This window comes from Trematomus bernacchii, unplaced genomic scaffold (genome assembly GCF_902827165.1).
Source record: "Trematomus bernacchii unplaced genomic scaffold, fTreBer1.1, whole genome shotgun sequence".
In the NCBI taxonomy this organism is placed as follows: domain Eukaryota; kingdom Metazoa; phylum Chordata; class Actinopteri; order Perciformes; family Nototheniidae; genus Trematomus; species Trematomus bernacchii.
Genome location: NW_022987973.1, coordinates 3,724,492 through 3,747,544, shown reverse-complemented (window position 1 = coordinate 3,747,544; position 23,053 = coordinate 3,724,492). Strand labels below are relative to the sequence as shown.

General features: G+C 41.0%; 1 protein-coding gene across 1 annotated transcript in view; it reads right to left on the bottom strand.

Moving 5' to 3' along the window:
* The window catches only part of kif26ba (kinesin family member 26Ba), an 84,008-nt gene that overhangs the window by 42,018 nt on the left and 18,937 nt on the right, over positions 1-23,053 (bottom strand). Inside the window, 2 exon segments of the mRNA XM_034116142.1 lie at positions 7,745-7,944; positions 15,208-15,894. Coding sequence (XP_033972033.1) covers positions 7,745-7,944; positions 15,208-15,894 — 887 coding nt within the window.

Here is a 23,053-nt window from a genome sequence, read left to right as displayed (position 1 = left end):
GGAGTGGTTCATTTGCTTTCTTGCCGCTCAATTCCCCACAGCATTCAGCTCAAAAAGATTCACCAGAAATGATATTTATATATACTCTCCATCTCTTCTGCACTCAGATTCTCCTCATTCGCTCACTTCTTTTAACTTGAACTTCCAAACTTCTCAATCTCACTTCTTTCTCTTCCCGTTCTCCTCGCGCTTTCATTTCTTACTTCAACACCGCAGGTTCTTCCTGTCTGCCTCTCGCTGCACAACGCGTATTTAGTCTCTTACTTTTTCTCCTCCCTTTTATAACCCTTTCTTTGTTTGCAGCAGAAACACCACATCTCCATATAACAGACTGAATTTATGATTCAGCCTACATGAAATGAGTTGAGAGAGGAGATAGGTATTACCAAGCACCAGTGGTGGAACAAGTACATTCACTTAAGTCCTGTACTTACAGTAAATAATCTTTTCTGGTACTTGTACTTTAATGGAATATTTCCATTTTACGATAATACTACTATAGTGAAATATTGCATGTTTTACTCCACATTTATCTGACCTTCATAGTTACTTTTGAGTTAAAGGTAGGGTAGGTAAGTTTGAGAAACCGGCTCGAGATCGCTAGAATTTGAAAATACACAACCGGAGAAAATCTGCCACTTCCTTATAGAGCCCCTCCTCCAACACTACGGCTTCCAGAGATGACATTTTTTTATGGATTTTTTGTCAAAGCACTTAAGATATTCATTGCTATCGGGATGTTAAGAGCATTCCATGGAATATAACAAAAAGTGTATCTCGAGCCGGTTTCTCAAACTTACCTACCCTACCTTTAAAGATGTTATGTTTCTTACCTTCATTAAATACAATGCGTTGTTTTAGATCAATCAATCAATGTTTCAATCAATCATTAAATACAATGCATTGTGTTAAATCAAACAGGTGGTTCCCAATGTTGGATGTGATTGGCCTGTTGCAAAGCAGCACTGTAGAGTTGTCACATCTAAGTTATAAAAGAGACAATTCTCCAGTATTTCACAAAAAGATTAGATCTCACATTATTGTCTCACCTATAGAACAACTGGACTAATCTAGCTAAATGCAAATAAAGTAAGAAGTAAAATGCTACTTACTGTATACGTTGATGCATCTCTTCAAATCATGATACATATAGTAAATACAAACATAATTGAGCTCTACAGTTTTCTCACTAACAGTTTTGCCAAAGATAAAGCTTTTCCCTGTGCACGTTTGCTTATCATGTGAATAATTATGTTTGTATTGAATACCCTTAATCATTGTCATAAATACACAACAGAGCTAGTGCACAGAGGTCTAGTAGAGGATGAGTAGTATATCATATATAGATAATAAGGTGTATAGATGTATAGTTAATTATACTTTATTTAGTTTTTGTTCGAAGCATCAATACAATAACTCTCCCTGGACATGGCTGTGCACAAAGACGAGGAAAGGTTAAGTGAGAGGGATCCCGGGAGAACCCAAGGATAGTAAATCTGCAGACGGTAATTCACAGTACGTGATTTATTGTCATCAGTAAACAATGTTCGTATGCGTCAGTGTTTTTCCTTTTTGAATTTATGAAGCTGCAATTAAAACAAGCAGATTTACTGACAAACTGATATTCACAGAGCAGCAGTTAACGATACTATGAAATACAAGAGCTCCAAAACGTCTCTGGAAGGGATCTCTGCTCTGTTCTGCTTTAATCTATTCTCTCATATATCTATGATTATAAGAGAGCCAAAGAGAGAGAGAGGAGACCTTGCGGCCTGACACGCTCTCAGTCAAAGAGCCATATTCTCACACCATTGGCTTTCAATTAACTGCAGCAGGTTACAGAAATGAGAGGGAGAGGGGGAGAGAGGGAGAGAGAGATAGAAGAGAGGGGGGGACAGATGTGGATCCAGTGACCCGGAGAACGACGAAGCGTTTCACCATTTGACTAGCTCTCCCTGGAGAATTGTGTGTGAATTTGTATGTGCAGGAGTATGTTTGTGACTGTGCGGATGTGTGTGTGTGCATACTGTATGAAACAAAGCCCCACAATGAGACCACTAATTGGTTTCTCATTGTGTGAAAGCCACGCTGCCATACATATTGCAGCGAATGTGATCAGAAGCAATTAAGGGGTTTCTCATTGTATGACTTGATTGCTGAAAAACCTCCCATGAAGCATACATGTGCATTAGATTTAAAAAAAAGAAAAGAAAATCCATCCTAAAAATAATTATGGTATCAATCATAACTGTGGCTTTCCTTTTCTCCATAGCAAGTCACAAGAGGATCTTGTTTTAGAAAGATGTGCTTGAGTTAAATAGTTATGATGTACAGATGGAAAGAACTGGCTTTAATGGATTCACGCACCATTACTCAGCTGCGGGAGATTTTTACTAGCTTTCTAAACAAAACATGTATTACATTATTTTGTGATTGTTTTAAGAATAGACCCTTCAAATCCATCAACCACAACAATTTAGTAATGTGTATCTATTCTAATGTGTATGTAATATTACCCTCTTATTATGTACTCTCTCCTTGACTGGTTTAATCTATGGCACAATTCAAGCATGGTGGACAGACTAGCACACACACACACACACACACACACACACACACACACACGCACACGCACGCGCACACGCACACACACACACACACACGACTTAATTGGTAGCGTTTAATGACAAGTGGCCTGGGATTTGGCCAAGTGGATCTATTCCAATCTAACCCTAAATTGAAGAGTGCTTGTTTGTCATCCATCTACTCCATCTCTACATCCATCAGCTCTTCCTCTCACACCCCCATCCTAATTTGCCCCCTTCTTTTCTCCATTACCTTCATCCATTCCTCCACTCTCCACCATCCTTCACTTCCCTCCTACTCCTTCTTTTTTTAAATCCCTCTCAATACAATCATCCCCTTATCTTTCCTCTCTATTTTATCCCTCTCATTATTTTGATCCTTTCATCCTTTGCCTTCTTCTCTGCCCATATATCCACCCGTCCATCCCGCCATCCATTCAGCCGTCCTTACACGTATTGATCCCTCCATCCATCCTCGCCATCTTCCCTTAAGTCCCTTCATGTGTCTCTCTTGTTAAAAAGCAGCACAGGTCACAGATAGGCTGACTACTAACATGCTGCTGCGTTGTTTTCCTCCTCCTTCAACACAACTACCAACACTCTCAGTTGGCCCACATACAAAGACTCACTTGCAACACACAAACACACACAGTTGATTTATGACTTGTGTCTCTGGGCTGTGTCGCTGGCCCAGTAGCTAATTAAATTCTATTTAACAGGCCATCAGTGGAGGGAGATATAGGGAGGGACAGAGAGCTAAGTGTGTGTGTGTGTGTGTGTGTTGTGTGTGTGTGTGTGTGTGTGTGTGTGTGTGTGTGTGTGTGTGTGTGTGTGTGTGTGTGTGTGTGTGTGTGTGTGTGTGTGTGTGTGTGTGTGTGTGTGTGTGTGTGTGTTTGTGTGTGTTGTAGGGGTCAAAAAGCTGGCATGGACAGAAGACCGGATTTACTGACACTATTTTGAATCGACATGTATATATATAGCTTCCAATTTACACACTTCCTGCTGCAGATTAAGAAACTACCCTCATGCTATAGTAGGTAATGTCGCGAAATATGAGTATTGGCGACAACCATGTTTAAAAAAAAGAGAAGATTTTAATCATCTTGAAAATACACAAATGATGAAGGAATTGTTTAAATAGTCTAGTTGTTAGGTTTTAAGACGAAATGCACAATAAACAAAGTTAAAAATGGATATGACTGATTGCATTATTTTAATCAATTTATAAATAGATGCTGCGATTATATTGTTATTGTGAATCCTTTTTACCCATAAAATTGTGTATTGAAAATGTGATATTGTCCGTCTCCGAGTTATATTTGAACACAAGCACTGAAATATTAATGTATTGCTGTGTTCAACATAGTGATGATGCCGATATCACCCTGCTTGCTCATGTATACTCTTATAAACATATTGCATGTTGTTGCGTGTTAATGTAAGTTATAGTGTGTTTTTACAGCATCATATCCTAGACCCTTTGTCTGATGTGTTAAACAATTTCTAAAGAGCCTAAACATAATTTGATAAAAACATTTTGAGAGAGTTTGAGAAATATAGAATGGATAGGAAATGTAAAACTATTCTTTCATGCCTCTCTCTAATAATGACAACAGTAAGAAGAAGAACAAATTATGTTCATCTTCAATGTCACAATAAACAAATATAATTACTGTTTAATGAGCAAAACCAAAAAAACAAATCTTAAAGGGCTTATTGATTTGTTTCTAAGGGCTTTTTCAAATCCAGATGAGGGCTTTTTTATTCATACCTGGCTCTGATGTGACAAGGCGGTTGATATTTAAATCATCAATCAAACACAACCAATGTGAGTGGAGCATAATTGGTGGCCAATTATCATTTGATGGAATACCTCTGGTAAAGGAAAGAAAAGAGATAAAGCGAGAGGTAAACAGATGCAGAGAAAGAGACAGCATTCCCCCATTTCCATCCAAAATAACAACGCCTTCCCAATTCACCAATTCACTGGGGACCTATTCATTTACTCTGCTACCTCGAGCAACACACACACACACACACACACACACACACACACACACACACACACACACACACACACACACACACACACACACACACACACACACACACACACACACACACACACACACACACACACACACACACACATAGTCACACAACAGCCAAATCCCCAAAGAGCCGCTCCATGGAGCATGCAGTAAAAAATTCCTTCACTGATAGAAAGTCCCTTCCCCCAGTGAGGGAGAGTGCACACACACACACACACACACACACACACACGCACACACACACACACACACACACACACACACACACACACACACACACACACACACACACACACACACACACACACACACACACACACACACACACACACACACACACACACACACACACGCACCTAAGCATGTACAGCATGTCTCTATCCTCTAGCCAGCGTCCCCAGGGGGCCACTGCAGCCCAGGGAAAATGGAGCGCTACAGTGTGAGTGTGACATATTCCCAGACAGATTGGTACTAATGAAAGATATTACTCTCATGCACATTAGCTGAGGTAAAGAAAAGGTCAGTGTAGAGAAGGAGAAATTGTCGGAAAGGTGCAGGAAAGTAGAGAGGCAAAACAGAAAGCAATTACATGAAGACGAGAGAAGGGATATAAAGTGGAGGAAGTGGAGGAGGAAAGGGATCAGGTGAGAGGAGATGGGGTGGACACAGGGATTTTGCTTTGGGCAGACAGTGAGCAAGAAGGATATTGTGAGTGTGTGTGTATAATAAGAATGTCTGTATGCGGTCCACGTCTGAGAGTAAAGACCAAGAGAGCCAGGGGGATTTCACCAGCACTGCATGGCTGCATTCATCAGCCAAATACACACATGTACACACATTACAAGAGTCAAACATAAAAGGTGACAGAGTGTACACTGTTGCCTTTTGCCAATTAAACTGAAATCCTACTATACAAGCACACACACACACACACACACACACACACACACACACACACACACACACACACACACACACACACACACACACACACACACACACACACACACACACACACACACACACACACACACACCACACACACACACACACACACACACACACACACACACACACACACACACACAGACAGACACAGACAGACAAATGCACAGACAAATTATGCATGTTTGTATGTGAAGTGTTGAAAAGCAAACTGAACTAACAAACAATATGCCCCTCGATTTTAAGAGGAATTTATATAAAGCAATCTAAGTTAATATACATGCTTACAGTAAATGGAAGAGAGAGTCTGAAAGCTACACACACACTCACACCCAAACATATCCACAGACAGTGACACCTGCACCATTAAACAAACCCTGTTCCTTCACTCAGAAGGTGAATGGTCATGAATTTGCCGAAAGACAGCTGGCTGTATGTATGGAATGTCAGCCAGATGTGTGTGTGTGTGTGTGTGTGTGTGTGTGTGTGTGTGTGTGTGTGTGTGTGTGTGTGTGTGTGTGTGTGTGTGTGTGTGTGTGTGTGTGTGTGTGTGTGTGTGTGTGTGTGTGTGTGTGTGTGTGTGTGTGTTTGAGTAAAACGGCCTTGTTACCTGACAGTTCAGGGGGTCAGAGAAAGAAAGCTAAAGAAAGAGTGTGTGCACATGTGTTGCGTGCGTTTTCATATAATTGACGAGTTATGCCTGGACACGGGTGCTTAGAAAGACAGACGGCACTATGTCTGCCAAACTGATGCACCTCACTCATGTCTCAGACACAGACAAAAACACATTACATTTATCTACAGATTTCAAAACACACACAATGAAAACACAGGAATGTGCACAGCAGGAGATGTGGAAGATGGGATGGAGAAGAGAAAAGACTTGTGAAAGTGATAAGGAAAAGCATCAGTATCATTCAAAATGTGATTTAAAGTGGACCTATCATGCTATATTTGAATAAAATAGTGTAGGACCATACCTATATAAGGCATATTTATACTTTTTTTTTTTCAAAATACCAAACAGATCATGCATTTTAGCCATGCCTCATTTCACTCAATTTGCACTTTTTTAGCCCTGTTTTTGCAAGGGCTGATTCTGTGAGAACAGCGCCACCTACAGGCCTGGCATATGTACTACAGCGTCTCCAGCGCTTTCGAACGGCAATGGTCGTGGCTGTCTCCTCCTGATTGGTGGAGTTGGCCCAATAGCCGTAGCGCCACCGTCCTGACGTCAGGACAGTGTTCAAATCTGGATCAGTTTTTATCAGATCCGTTGCAGCCCCTTTTTTAGAGATTTGGTTATGGAGGAAAATAGAGAGGGTTGTGTTTTCTGACACTTGGTGAGTTCCCTGGAACACCGGGGACACATATTCATGTATAAAAGACGTACAAAAGTGCATTTTGCATGATAGGTCCCCTTTAAAGTATCTCATTAGATACGACAACTCAGCAATATTTCAGACACCATGACATACTCATATTCTTGTGTTACCCATGAATAATTTACCCGTTCATTTTGAGCTTGCCATGTTTATTCATCAATAATTTACCCAGATTACCCGTGTCTTATTTATGTTGTGTTTCGCTATGCATTTCTCTAGATTTGTTTACATGGCTCATTGACGACCGCTGACTGGATAGTTGATTTATAAATAAAAACAGCCAAAGACAAGTAAGTACACTTTTGCATATTTACCATTTTCATCTGAGAACATTTGACAATGCATTTTTCTTTTTTATGGCTATTTTTTCAGCTCTTTCAGAAAAAATATGAGACATCAGCATAACAGCCAGGACATGTTTGGACTTAAACCGATGATCAACTAAACCCAAAGATTATTCTGACACAAATGAGCAGGTAAGATGCATCTCACACCCTTTGTTTTGTACTGATATCATGCCTAGCATTCTCTGTAATACTGATGTTTCTATCTACTCCTACAATGTTGCTAAACCCTAAAAAAGGTGAAATGTATCTGGTTATATATAAGTCAAAGACAAATACGAGAAGTGTAGGATGCTAATTCACATAAACCTATAATTATTCAATCTAAATAAATATAGGAATGTTTTCCAAATAAAAAAACAGCATGCTGACGCTGTGTGGAGATACCAGATAAAGCAGGAAGTCGGCTGATATTTGGTGGTGCATGTTCTTACCTGGCGAAGAAGGAGGCAGCAGCAGAGGTGGTGGTCGGCGCTGCCACGGTTACAGACGCCGTGTGAGAGGGAGAGTTCGTGTGAGAGGGAGAGTTTGTGTGTGAAGGAGAGTTTGTGTGTGAAGGAGAGTTTGTGTTGTAGCGGTTCAGGGCAGCCTCGGTCAAACCTTCTCTGGAGTCCTCAGAGATCATCTGGGAGATCTGACGAAAGACAGAGAGATGTTTTAAATATTTACTCTTGAGGTCTCATTAGCTAGCTGGATCTCATTTGATCCACTTAAAAGAAGAAAGACAAAAAGCAAAATAAACGCTTAATCATACTAACTACATCAATATTCTTCATAACCATTTAAAGAAAGCATACACACAAGAGTATACAGCGTTGTATTTATGTCCTTGTCTGAATACATGTCCATCCATTTGTGCATTGTGGTGGATTTTTGGCTTCAGAAAGAGTTCAACAACTTCCAAAATATCTCTCAAACAACATGCAACACTGTCAAATTCTGACTTCAAGGGAAACCCTTTTGGAGAAGAAACTGTTGAGTTAAAGTTCTAAAAGACTTCTCGTACAGTTTTATACAAAGGAGGATTTTGCAAGCTTTTTGAAAGATATTTTGGAATTTGGTGAAATCTTTCTGGAGCCAAACATCCACCACAACGCACCAAAGGATTACCGTGTGTGTGTGTGTGTGTGTGTGTGTGTGTGTGTGTGTGTGTGTGTGTGTGTGTGTGTGTGTGTGTGTGTGTGTGTGTGTGTGTGTGTGTGTGTGTGTGTGTGTGTGTGTGTGTGTGTGTGTGTGTGTGTGTGTGTGTGTGTGTGTGTGGCAGACAACAGACAGATAAGCCCTCTAGTGATCACAATGAACCAGCAGCAGAAGGCTGTCTGAGTCCACATAGAAAGACAACAAACAAACACATCCTCCTCTCACTTAACCTAACGCCTCCTCCTTCTCTTTCACCGTCACTTCTATTTCACATGTTATTTGTTTTTATCATTACCTCTACTGTAACTGTTTAAATGTCCTTCTCTTCGGCCTATTGCTCTGCCATTTTAAGATATTCACATTCGTCCTTTATTATTGGATCATCCTTCAGGCCTTTTTTGTCCTTATTAGATTTTAGGACGAAGAGAGAGAGAACTTTGAACTTATAACACTGTAAAGAAATTAAATTGGCCGCTCCTTGAGGAGTTATTGTTTCATCAGATTTACAGTATATACACAACAACTTTGTATGGATGCATCTATATAGCTATCTTTTCTCTTCATTCTTTGGGGGGCACATTTCCTTTATTGGAAAGCAAGATAACGGCTGAACATGTGGAGAAAGGAAGAAGGATATGACTTTAAAGTCCCTGGGGGAAGTTGAATGTTGCCATTATATGGTATGTGCTTTAGCCACTCCGCCACTGGACCCCCGTTATTCATCTGTGTCCATAGGAATATAAGACATAAGACCAAATAGTTACATTCATATACTGTACATCCTTGGAGCAAACATATACGTTTGTCCCAAATCTCTTTATCTCTTCCTCTGGTCAATATGAACAAAATCAGTTTTGTTACTCCTTTATGAACAAATGAGTGTATGTGTATGTGCATGTATAAACGTGTGTGCATGAATATATAGGCGACCCATTCCTGAACTAGATATGGATTATTGATTATAGTTCTTTATGTGCTGCAGCCACACAGCAGAGCAAATAAATTTGTACCCCATGCTCCAATAAAGGAAATAAAGCTTCTGTGAGTAAATCTGTGAGCATGCATGTCTATTGTGAGGATGTCTGTGCGTGTCCTTCTGTGTGAATGACAGTGTCTGCACCTGTGTGTATGCGTGTGTAAATCAGCCCCACTGTGCCTATATATTTACTGCTGAGGGCTTCTGGGGGCCAGACAGCAGCCCACTGCCTTGATAAATTACCTGTTGTAAATTAGATGCCTCTATAGTTTATATACCATTCTCCCTGTGCACCTACATGCATTTCAAATGCTCGGGGTTGGCCTGCTACCCCTGCATCATTAAAGGACTCGCTGCGCTATGGAACAAGGGTTCAGTGAGCTACATGGATTACCTGCACATTTCCACTGGTTACTCATTTATCCTGATAATGGGAAGAGGAAAAATACCAGCATGGTGTAGGGGAAATGTCCCCACAGAGGGTTATTATAATGTAAGCTGAAAACTGGAGTAAAGGTGGATGAATAATTTGTGGTGGTCAGCATTTCAGACCACAGGGGCTGCACATGTTTTACTCAGCTTCGCATACCATTGTCACCAAAAAGGTCTAATAACCATATCCTCATCCATCTCATTCTTTTATGATGTTCCAGAAGCTTTGCTGTGCTTTCTGTGTGGTGCTGATGTGGTAATTATGCTTCATGCATCTCATTAAAACCAGCTATTGTAAGAGAGCTGTCAAATGAGTTCTGCATCTGAACTACTGCACATAGAAAATGGATCGACTGCGTGATATTTCCTGCTTAGACCACATACCTGCATGAGCACCTGGCTAATACATTGACATGAATAGCATTTTGGGCAATGTTTTAAAATGAATTATGTTTGTGTCGTTCCTGTTTGTTCTTTAGAGATCGTTACACTTGTTCCATTCAGATTTTCCCAAAGGCAATACAGAGTGCAATGCTCTCTCTACATTTTACCATAAATTAGATTTAAATTACTCTGGTTGAAACTTTAATGATACCCTTGGGGATATTAGGTCATTGCAGCAGGAAGCACGAGGGTATAGATATTACCAGGACAGAGAGGATAATACGCCAAATGTGTTGAAAATCATGCAGATCAATGAAATCACAGCATTTGTTTTTACACCTGGTGCTGAGATTGAACCTGTCAATGATGGACTTTGATAAATGTGATATCAGATTTCCCCAGAAAGAAGGGATGAAAAAAATCACCGCAACACTTACTCTGTCACTCTCAGTCCTCCTCTTTCTCTACACTACAGCATATTTTCCACCCTCATCTCTCTGCTCTTAGAGAAAGGTAAAAGCTAGCTCATTCATCTTCATCACAACACTAACGCCATTTCCCCAGCATTCACCTTACTCATCTGTCACTCCTACATTTATTTTATTTTCCCATCTTTTTTACAACTACATGCTACCCGCAGCCAACATGGAGTTTGTGCCTTACATATCAGGCTTGTGTGAGGAGGGTGAAAAGATAAACGGTGTGTCTGTGTGTGTGTGTGTGTGTGGTCCTGCCTGCTTTTATCTGGGGGATAGACACAATCTGTAAAACAATCTAAATGCTTACTGCAGTAGAGTGCAGGGAGAGGGAGAGAGACTGCCCTTTCAGGATAAAAGTGGGGGAGAACATGGGTAGAGACACACACACACAAACAAAATAAGTTAGAGAATGGAACCGGGTGTTTATTTAGTCTACACTAGAGATAACATTACAGAAACATGGAGTATGTCGGTAAGAGAAAGGGAAAAAAAGACAGAGAAAGTGAAAAGTTACTATATGCAACTCTATTTATACACATATGTACAGTATGTTGTATAATCAAATCAGAAAATAAAGGAGAATGTAATGACAGGAAGAAATGTGGTTTTATGTACATTCACTTTGCAGTAGAATGTATGTAATGGTAGAGATAATAAGACATGCTTTCTGACACTCTCATGATAAAAAGAATAATACAGAATACACATTACATTTCCTAAGGCGGTTAGCTAAGCCTGTATGCCTTCATCAGCATACTTTTATTGAACAAAGTTATGCTGCTCTCTGTTGCCAACTGAGCATGTGCACTGCTCTTTATAGAGGAACTCAAGGTGACCTCGGCTGGTGTAATTACTGGAAACAAATGGGTTTTTTCTGAGTTTGGCTTGCTAGTCAAGTTGGTTATGTCCTTCCAGTCACAACCTTCTCCAACCTTTTAATCACAACTGGTTCTGAACGTTTGTATGTATGTATGTGTGTGTGTGTGTTTGTGTTTGTGTGTGCGCGTGTGCATGCGTGTGTGTGTCTGTGTGTGCATGTTGTACACTCAGGCAAAGCACACACACTCACAGGCACACTTGATACTGTATAAACCTGTTTTCAATTAGCTGCATGAAGGACAGAGCGAGGGCAAAGAGACAATGTTTGTTTTGTTTTCTCATGCCAGGAAGAAAAGGGGAGAGAAAGAGAGAGTGACACACACACAACACTGCTCAAAGATAAACTAATGGCAACTGTGACAGAGTTAAGTGTTTTACAAAAGAAAAGATTATGGTGTTTCTTGGAGCAAATTAAAGGCCCTTAAATTACTGAGCACACCGCTGTCTGACATCACCTAGTAGTTTGGAAGCCTGAACCTTTGGATTACGTTTACCAGCATGTTAGTCAGTAACTGGACTGAAGTAATAACCATTGGTGAACCAGCTGGAACTTAAATAAATTAAAATGGGAAATTATTCTAAAAAGCCAATCAGACTTTCCAGGTTTACACATTTCCGTATGCACTTCTGTGGCATTCAAATCTGTGGTCCATTGTGTTTAGTGCTTATACGTGTTTTGTATATAGATTTGTTATTATGTAATACACTTTAGAAAAGCACATACTTTTATTTGTGTAATGAGTATTGTATATGGAGAACATAAGGTATACAATGAACCCTTGAACCTTGATATGTCTGTGACAGCCAGTTAAAGTAGGTAAGCTTTTTTATCAGCTCACTGGTCCCAGTGGCAGATTCACACTTGGTCCGTTATAATCAGTCATCCTTGTTCCGACTGATTCAGCATTTTCCATTTGTCCTATACTTCTTGTGGGACCTTAAAGAAAAGTACTAATAAATATAAAATGTGGAGGTTGTCACGCCTCAGATTGCTGACCCAGCAAGATTTTAATGTCCGCTACACGGCAGACAGGCTGCTTCTTTCAGTGTCTACCTCTGAGTCCTCCTTTCTCTCAGCGCTACTCCCTGTCTGTCGTTGTGCTATAATGACTTTATTGGTCATTTGTCATTGAAAGTTATTAATTCAAATAAGACTTTACTCATTTTGCTGTTAATAGTTGTTTAAAAAAATGTTGTGGGAATTTTCGCCTGTCTGCTAGGACAGTGTAGGAGAAGGAGAGCAAGCTACAAACGACCAAAGGCTGGTATTTCCCCCCGGACTTTGGCGTTAAATATCATGCAGTGAATCCACTCAGATAACAAGATGCTCCTTTGAAGTTTTTCTAAAGATTAAGACTACATTTCACCAAAAATACACTGATCCTGGCTGCATAGTTTTAAACTCAGACCCTTTTCATTTTCCCCGCTGTCATTCACATGTGTTTGATTTCTCTTTAACTTCACTGAAGAGCGTGAATATGTTGGAGGATATTCTCATCTGCCATTAGAAGACTTTCTGAAAGCTCCACTGTTACTACACAAGGAGCAGCAATCTTTGATGTGTTGCTGTACTGCAGTGAAGCAGCAGCACAGTAACACAATCCAATTCTGTGGCAAATAATGACATACAGTGTTGAGGTTGATATGCAATCTGTCTATACACTGAAGTCTATAACAACATGTCTCTTATTCTTAACCCATCTCTCTAACCGTCTCTGCCCACATCTCTCTATCTTTCCATTTTCTCAATCCTACTTTCATTCCCATTTCTTTTATCATCTCTCTGCTCAGCTCCTCCTCCTTCTCTTCCTCTCTCAGGGGTGAGTCTAAATGAGGGTGATTTATTATCCTGCTCTGTTTCTCCTTTCCTGCTGAAACACCATTACTGTCAAAGTCACAGTACAAACACTCAGACTCTCTAACATTTGAACACCTCCTATCCCATATACAAACTCAAACACAGAACACAGCGTTCACATTCATTATTGAATACACAGAATAGCGCCTTTTTGCACCCATACACACTTGCACACAAATGCTGACAAACAACACACATATATATATTAGTTGAGGGTAAAAAGGAAGCGTACTTCGTATGTTTTCCTCTAAACAATGTGATATTATAAAAGTCAATATCAAAGGAAACATGAATAATATAATCTTGTTTTAAGGGAAATAAAAACGAAATCAACACGCTCATGTATGTTGCAAACAAAAAACAAAGTAGAAATTATTAGTTTTAGAATACAATAACAGAAGGAGAAATAATCATTCCTAATCGTCCAATTAATTTGAGTGCCTTCACTTTATTTTCAGACAGGCCAGAATGCATGAAAGCTCTTCTGCCTAATTTATTTCTGACCAGTATGACAAGATAACAAAACCATTCCAGAGATTGTACAAAATAATTTCCACCTCCAACTCCAAATCTCTGCATCTGATCCTAGTCATGAGCTGAATACAAATATAAAGAGAGAGATGGGGAAACAGCAAGATGAAGAGAAGAGGAGGTGAATATCAAACAGCCAAAGTGTGAGAACGATGGGAGAAATAATAGGGGAGGAAGGGAGAAAGAGGGATAAGGAATAAGTAGAGTTTGTGTGTTTGTGTGTGTGAGAGAGAGAGAGAGAGAGAGAGAGAGTGAATAAGAGTGAAAGAGTGAAGGGGTACCGGGGGTGTGTGACATAGAGTCCCCTGAGTTCTAATTATCACTGTATGAATTATTACATCTGTAGAACACGTTCACCCCCCCCCCCCACACACACACACACACACACACACACACACACACACACACACACACACACACACACACACACACACACACACACACACACACACACACACACACACACACACACACACACACACACACACACACACACACTCACACACACCTCTGGATCTCCCCTGCAGTCTCAGCTCTCCCCCCGTACCTCTCGACCACACGTCTCCTGAGGCGTTTGCTTTTCTTCCTCCTATCATCTTCCTCTCATGTGAACCCTCTCTTCCTGTCTCCTCCTAAAACCTCTTCTTTTATCTACAATTTCAATTCCACTCCCTTTTGCATGTTTGCGTCGTATTAACTTCAAACTTTACATCTTGCCTCTAATCTGTTGAAGAGGATATTTAGCTTCCCACTAAGAGATGCTTATTACATTCTGAGATGATTATTGTGTCCTCGTAAAGGTCTCATTTGATAGGAACAAACCCCCCAAGGCCTATAAATTGACTCCTGCAAGATACAAATAAAACATGTTTTTGGTTGCTTTAAGAAGCACAATATGGCAGTATTTTTGCCTTGCTACTCTGCAGGATAATAGAGTAGAGGGACTGTATTTGCTTGTGTTGAAAACATAATCTCACAAGTCATGGTCAGTGGTTGATGAATAAAAAGCTCACGCCACAAAAGGCAGCTGTACCTACAAGTTGGAAAATTGAAACGCTGCAGTTCCTGTCCTCACTGACAAATTCATATCAGGAGATGTTTTAATTTGCATGTTGGTAGCCTGTTACCAATTATTATATTCAGCAAGACCAGAGTTAATGTATTCAATGTCTATGGTAATATTTGCACACCTCACAGACACTTCTGAGAGAATCTTACCTGGTAGGGATAGAGTGTAACTCCTCCATTGGTGCGGGTCAGGTGCTGATGGGCCTGCAGAGCTGCTGTGCTCAGGACTGCTCCGCTATTATGGCCGGGGCTGTTTACTCCAGTCACTGGTTGCTGTTGGGCAACAGACTTTCCCAAACTGGGGGAACCAACCCTTCTGTCCCCCCCACCACCAAGCCCCAGGGAGCTGGGTTTAGACCCCAGTCTGTGCCCTTGGCCTTGAGGTTGTTGGTTTGTGGGAGCACAGCCGGATGTTTGCCCCACAGAGGGGCTCCCATGGCTGGGGTTGGATAGTCCGTGGCTGGGGCTTGGCGTTGGGGTCTGGCTGGGGCTTGGGGAAGGAGACTGGGAGGACGGGTGTGAGATGGCAGCAGCGGCTGAGGAGGAGGAGGAGGAGGAGGAAGAAGGGAGGAAAGGAGGAATCCAGTCCCGTGACCCAGGACCCCCGGATGCTCCCATAGGACCCGGTGGTCCATAGCGTCCGATGAGGGCCGAAGGGGAAGAGGGGGGGGACAAATCCCACTGGTCGAGAGTGAGGACCATGCGCACAGCTTCCTGTTTGAGCTGAGTAAGGTGAGTGCCGCAGACATCACAGCGACTGTCACGCTCGTTCCACGCCCGCCGAGAACTGTTGGGCACCTGAAGCTTATCGTGAAGGAGGAGAGAGACAGAGGGATCCTGGAGGGAGAGAGAAACAGGAAGCCAAGTGTTAGAAGAAAAGATTCAAGCATATTCAAGTTGTTTTTTTGTTCTTCGAAGAATGTAACTGGCTTGTGGAAAGGAGAGGAGAGAGAGAGGTGAGAGATGAGAGGAAAGGAGAGAAGAGAAGAGGTCAGAAGAGAAGAGGAGAGGATAAGAAAGAAGACGCTAGGAGAGGAGAGGAGAAGAAATGATAGGCATGCCGAATAAATCATGACTGTGATTATTTATAGAAAATCCAAGAAACATTGCCTTGTAGCCTGGGGGAGAAGAGAAGGACGTTCAATTGCAAGAACACACACACACACACACACACACACACACACACACACACACACACACACACACACACACACACACACACACACACACACACACACACACACACACACACACACACACACACACACACACACACACACAGTAGGTCCTTTGGGTGTAAAGGGTAAAAGTGTCACAGCAGCTGGCAGCAAGAAAAGGCCTTTAACACAGAAATGAAAACCACTGACCTACTCACTCTATCTTTTTCTCTCCTTTCTTTCTCAGCTTGAATTTTGACATTGTGTTGGTTGAGTGCATCTTGTGTCCTTGCACCTTTGAATCATGTGTAAAGCATCTTGGTGCAATAAATACTGTAAATATGAAAGACAGCTTTCTTTAAAGCACAGGTACATCTTTTGAATTTCTAGAGCTGAGAAGTTACAGCATTTATGTACTGAGGTAATTACAGTGACAAACTATTCAAAGGTAAATGTGACCTCTAACATTCCTTGTTCAAGGTTCAAATTATCAAGAATTCTGTTTTTTTTAGGTAACACTTTCATCCAGTTAAACATGACTTATTAACAGATTTGTGATTACTGGGTTTGGTTCCTTAGAAACGTTTAAGTTTTAATCATAAGCTGAGGATGAACAACATGTGTCCTGTACGAAGAAACAGTATCAAAAGTCATTTTTTGTGAAGTATATATATCTCTTTAATTTAGACTAGTTCATGGGGTTCACCCTCAAATGACCTGGTCCTGATTCAGCTCACTGTCAATAAGCTGCACTTTTGCAGGTTCAGGCTTAGGACCTTGTTCTCTGATAACAGTTTCAGAAGAATTTCATGCTCTGGTAGATACCAAACAGTCGGGGCACTGCTGGTCATTTCACCACCACAAAAATAGACCCCTTTTGTGTACAGGTCAACTGGCTGAAGTAATGGACTTTAGAGGCTGCCCAAAGTGAAGGATCATGTGTAAGTGGTTTAGAGTATTAGAAGATTGGTCACAGTTTGTGAAAAGTGCCAGCCTTTCTATTTCTGCTGCATTTATTTGTTGACAAAACATTTTGGCGAACTCTACCAAGGCACTTTCACCTGTGCAACACATCAAATAGCTTTTAAACACTCCCAAAACTACAACGGTTCTCCTTTCACCACATTCACAGGTGTGGGTCCCTACTAGGATAGACGTAGAGTCTAGACAACCAAAGCTACAGTATAAACATTTTTCTTTGTCAGTTTGGAAATAATAGCTACATAGAAAAATAACAAATAAATGCCATAATGCACTTATTTTTTGTCCTTATGTGTGTCTAATGTGTGTTGCCCTCTGTCTCTCTGCATTTGTTTGGCTGGTCAAGTTGTTTGTAAATGTGTCTACCAGAGTTGCTCACCCTAGTGTTCTTTCTTGTGTGCAAAAATCCGGATATTTGTCCAATTTGTTTGGGCAGTTATCTGTGCATGAATGCATGTGCATGTACAGGTACGTGTTGTGTTTAGTTGTGCATGTGTTTTTCCAGACTAATTGGAGCCACTCGCACAGAGCAAAGCTGCTCGAAATCTCCTGCTTCGACTTTTGCTCTAAATATCAGAGTTAACAAGCAAAACACACGCACACGCCCCGATACACATCTGTGTCTAAAGCTCATTTAACCTCCTTGAATATATTTATTCCGTTTCTTTTCCACAACATATATATATAAAGCACATAATCTAACAATAAGGTCATTACGTATAAAATAGTTTTCCTTATCTGGCTTTACTTGGGGCCTTGTGACCAAAATGAGTGTGACGTTGTGAGGTAATTGTCAGTGTAGATGTGTGTGTCTGCAGCTTGGTACTTCAACAAAACATCTGTGGTAGCTTGTGCCAACTCACTTGATAACTGTAATTGTCTTTCTGCTTTCAACAGGCACATCTCTTCTGTAACTCTAAGGCCAGGTATCTATGTAGCACCTCATCTTTTTCTGTTTCAGCAAACTCAGTGTACATGTAAACATAATTTCAGGCTTTTTTTTTACTTTTATTAGACAGTAAAGAACATATCACTCCAAGAATGAAACATGTAACTTTTGTAGGATTTGATGTTATCCTCTGCTTACTCCTCCCTCAAAATAACATGAAATATTTTCTTGTAAACTGCTTTCCTATCAATGACTGATATTAGCAAGTGCTTCTGCATCTCAAAAACAGAGCTGATACATTTCCCATCTTCTCAAAGAATGATATCCTAGAAAGTACTCCACATTTGCGACTGCATTTTCCTCCGACTGATTTAACAAAAACAAAAAAACATAATAGTTAGGGACGCACAACGATATCAGCGCATCATCAGTATCAGCAGATAAAGCCGAGAATGAAACATTTCCTTTGATATGACTGTCCCATATGGTACACAAAAATATATTGTTTACGTGTCCCGCAGTGAATGTGTTCATTTTGAGAAACATTGTATCTGCCAGTGGACTTACATAGTAACAGTAGGCGTAATAATATGGTAATCCCACCGCGGGAGAGACTTGTTTTCAACAATTAGTTTGGAAAAAAAGTGCATATATCAGTATTAGCATGGTCAATTGGCCAAAATGAAAAAGATATGCATATTGCCAAAAATTCATTAAAGTACATCCCTAGTTTAACTAGTAATTTAGAGTTCATAATAATAGGGGCATTACAATCTAATCACTAATTTACACAGGTTAATTTATGCTGGTATATGCAGAAAACACATCTGAATATCCAGTGAATCAAGCGAGACTGGGTTGAGTGCATCATGCCAGGTAATAGGCGTTGTGTGTGTAGTATTAATCAAATTGATGGGAAGGCACTCTTTGCTTAGTGAAGCTTAATCAATACATGAGTTATGGAGATCAAGCATGTGTATAGATGCGTCTAATCAATAGGCATGTGATGGACAGAGGTTATCTCACAGCAGATTCAGACAATCAGACAGTAAGACAGAGAACCAAAAGACTAACAGGAAAGCCAGACAAACAGGGATATGTGCATACATAATGAGTGACTGACAGGTAGGAAGAAGCACAGCAGATATAGCTTTCTTGCTAAAATAGCCTCTGTTTACATGGATTTATATAGTCAACTGGCTGTTATCCTCTTTCGCACTGACAAAACAATCTTATATAGAAAACCCAATTACATTTAAAATGTTCTCTATCAATAGTCCACCCAACTGTAGATAAAGAACTCTGTATGTGTGGCCAGCCTCCTTGGTGGCCCATGCTTGTAATGTAATAAGAGCCTATTAGCAAGAACAAGAGAGTGAATGTAGCATACTCTCTGCCACACAGAAGTAAACCTCTATCAATGAAAGGCCTGTTACTTTTTCTCAATCAATATACAGTCTGTGTGTGGAAGGGTGTGTCCACTCCACACACAAAGCAATATCTCTTCTAATAGTAAAATGCAGCCTCTCAATGAGAGCACTGCGTTCTAGGCTATGTCAACAAACCGCAAGACCACAAGATACACACACACACGCAAACACACCTACTCACACACACTCATATACACACATGGCAGGAGCTCATAACTTTGGCAAGCGTCTGAGTGGTGTGTGTGTGTGTGTGTGTGTGTGTGTGTGTGTGTGTATGGATAAAGGCTACCTTGTTTCTCAGGCAATCTAAGTGGCATAAAGAATAACATGATTTTTCTGAACATATACATACTGTACACACATGCAGGCAGGCATAGAAAACTCCTGGCAGATATGAGACATTGCACACACGCACGCACGCACGCACGCACGCACGCACGCACACACACACACACACACACAAACTTAAGACAACAAAATAAGTTATGAGTGTTTCTCGCCCCCTCTATCTCATACACATAAGCACACACACTGCAGAGCTACCTGCATGAGAGGAAGCAGACTGGGGGGGGAAAGAGCTGAGGTTGAAGTGGATTTAAAATGCAGTTGACTATTTATGAATTTATCTTTCAATTTTTCACTGTGTGTTCAACAATTGTGCTTAGCCACGGGGGTTATGACACATTTCCCATTTGGTGCAAAGATGTTGTCTTTCACAGGAAATTGCGGCTAATTTTATTTCATCGGGTTAAGGAAGAGAGTAATAATGATAGCATCACTGATAATGATGACAAAACAGTTTCAAATGACTTAAGGAGTTCTCCCTGTGTGACTGAAATGTTTCTTTACAAAGACTATGTTTTTATCTTCCCTCAGACTGATACGAAAAGCATCTATTCATGGTGGCTGAATTACCCTACAAGGTATCTTTATTGTAGCTGCACTGACAATATATAATGTAATATCAACTACTTCTGGCCACTTACCCATGGTAATGGGAGGGATGATGCACCTTCAAACATTAAAATGGAAGAGCGGGAGAAGAGCACTGCAACAAGTGCATGACAATGCACATGCATACTCTTAAGCCCTACAGGTGTGTGTGTGTGTGTGTGTGTGTGTGTGTGTGTGTGTGTGTGTGTGTGTGTGTGTGTGTGTGTGTGTGTGTGTGTGTGTGTGTGTGTGTGTGTGTGTTTAAAAAAAAATGTATTTGCAGTGAAGCAGTGTGGGTTTAGCCGTATTATGAAAAATGGAACACATATGGTTAAAAGTGCATTATTATTTAGAAACGGTTGAAATTGTTATATAGATGGATAACAGTTATGTAAAAGCTAATATGAAAAACATGTATTACTTTCAGTCTTCTTTCTACAGATATCATGTACAGCTTTCAATCACTAAAAGTCTAATTTTACCGACTGTTCATGTTGGTTGTTAAAAAATGTGTTTCAAATAGATAAATTAAACCACTTTGAAGAAATAATGAAACCATCCTCCAATCAATGCCAAATAGTCCTGATTTTCCTACTTGGAAATGATATGTAATGTTAGATCCCTGCCAACAAAAAAAGGAACATTAATCTCATTTGGCTTCTTTCGACCTCTCTGTTTCTCTCTGTCACACCCACTCAAACACATGCACGGCAGACAGGAGCAATAGAGTGGACACGGTGTACGGTTCTTCAGATGAGGGCCTTGTTGTTCCAAATTAACCAGATTTGGGGAGCAGCCAAACTGCCTGATTAAAAAAAAGGGGGAAAGGAGAGCTGTGTTTGGTGGAAGAGAAAGAGGGGGTGTAGGAAATAGAGTTCTGCTGATACTGGAAACTGGCCTTAAATAAACACACACACACACACACACACACACACACACACACACACACACACACACACACACACACACACACACACACACACACACACACACACACACACACACACAAGCACACACACAGTTGCATGTAGAAATCCCAGTGTCTCTTCCAGGAATCTCTTTACCTCTGGGTTCATCAGTATTCTGCAAGTGACTCAATCAGTCTCAGCTCCCCAGACAGTCCATGTGTGTGTTTGTGAGTGTGTGTGTGTGTGTGTGTGTGTGTGTGTGTGTGTGTGTCAGTATGATTCATTTCCTCCTACAAGGGCAGACAAACTCAGCCTCTGCTCTACTGTGCGAGGATGGAGTGAGTGACAGAGAGAGAGACGAAGTCCAAGCTAACTGAACAATGACCTCGGCGACTCTTAGTGTTTTGAAAATAATTTAGATTTGACAAAAAGCGACAGCTCAGCCGTGTTTGTCCATTACCGTTGTTTTTGTGTGTGAGCAAGCCTGTATGAGCGCATTGGAGGTAAAGGGTTCAGGAAAATGGGCTGTCAAACACAGCGAGACATCCCTTTCATACACACATTAAAGCTAGACCAACACACACTCTGTGCACCACTCACAGGATATAAGCCAACATTTTGACACTGAACTCTGTGGTTGCAACCCACCTCCATTGTAATATCTCTGTTTCTCAAACCTTTGTTATCCCCTGTTTTCACTTCTACTATATTTAGCTACAGTGTGATGCATGACACTAATGAGGAGAAAGAGGAAGATGGCAGAGAAGATAGGAAAAGACGTGACAGAAAATGGTTTAATTCTTAAACATAATGCAGAGGAGGAACATGCTTTGAATCGGTTATAGCCAGAACGACACTGGTTTATTGGCAGGTGTGTGTGTGTGTGTGTGTGTGTGTGTGTGTGTGTGTGTGTGTGTGTGTGTGTGTGTGTGTGTGTGTGTGTGTGTGTGTGTGTGTGTGTGTGTGTGTGTGTGTGTGTGTGTGTGTGTGTGTGTGTGTGTGTGTGTGTGCCTTTGCATGTGGGTAATCAGTTACAGATGAGTGACCATGGAAGGTAAACCTTTCTCCTCCCCCTTACTCATTTACCTCCTCTCATCTCTCTCTTCATTCATTTCACCACTACTTGCTCCTGTATACACCCTGTGTACACACACACACACACACACACACACACACACACACACACACACACACACACACACACACACACACACACACACACACACACACACACACACACACACACACACACATATTTCTCGGCAGGTCTGGGATCAGTGAATTCATGCAGAAAAGATGCAGACGGTCTCTTGCACCTGCTCACACACACACACACACAGAGTAGAAGGTAGGAGTGCGCCAGTGTGATAAGAAAACGACGATTAATGAAAAATGGATACCATCCTGAGGACACTGTGAAGAAAAAACTATAAATTTCAAGTGGACTGGTGGCTCATGATCACGCCAATGGTGTCATGATAGAGAATGATAGTTTACGTGTGTGTGCTGTGGGTGTGTGTATGTGAATGATTGAGCCTGATGTCTGTGCAGGTGCAAGGTCAATAACGCAGAGGTTATAAATGACATCACACACACACACACAAACATATGGATGTGCACACATAGACAAATGTTACCCTGACAGAGGTCAAGCACAGGTCTCTCTCACTATCTCTACTAAAACAACACTCCGTCTGT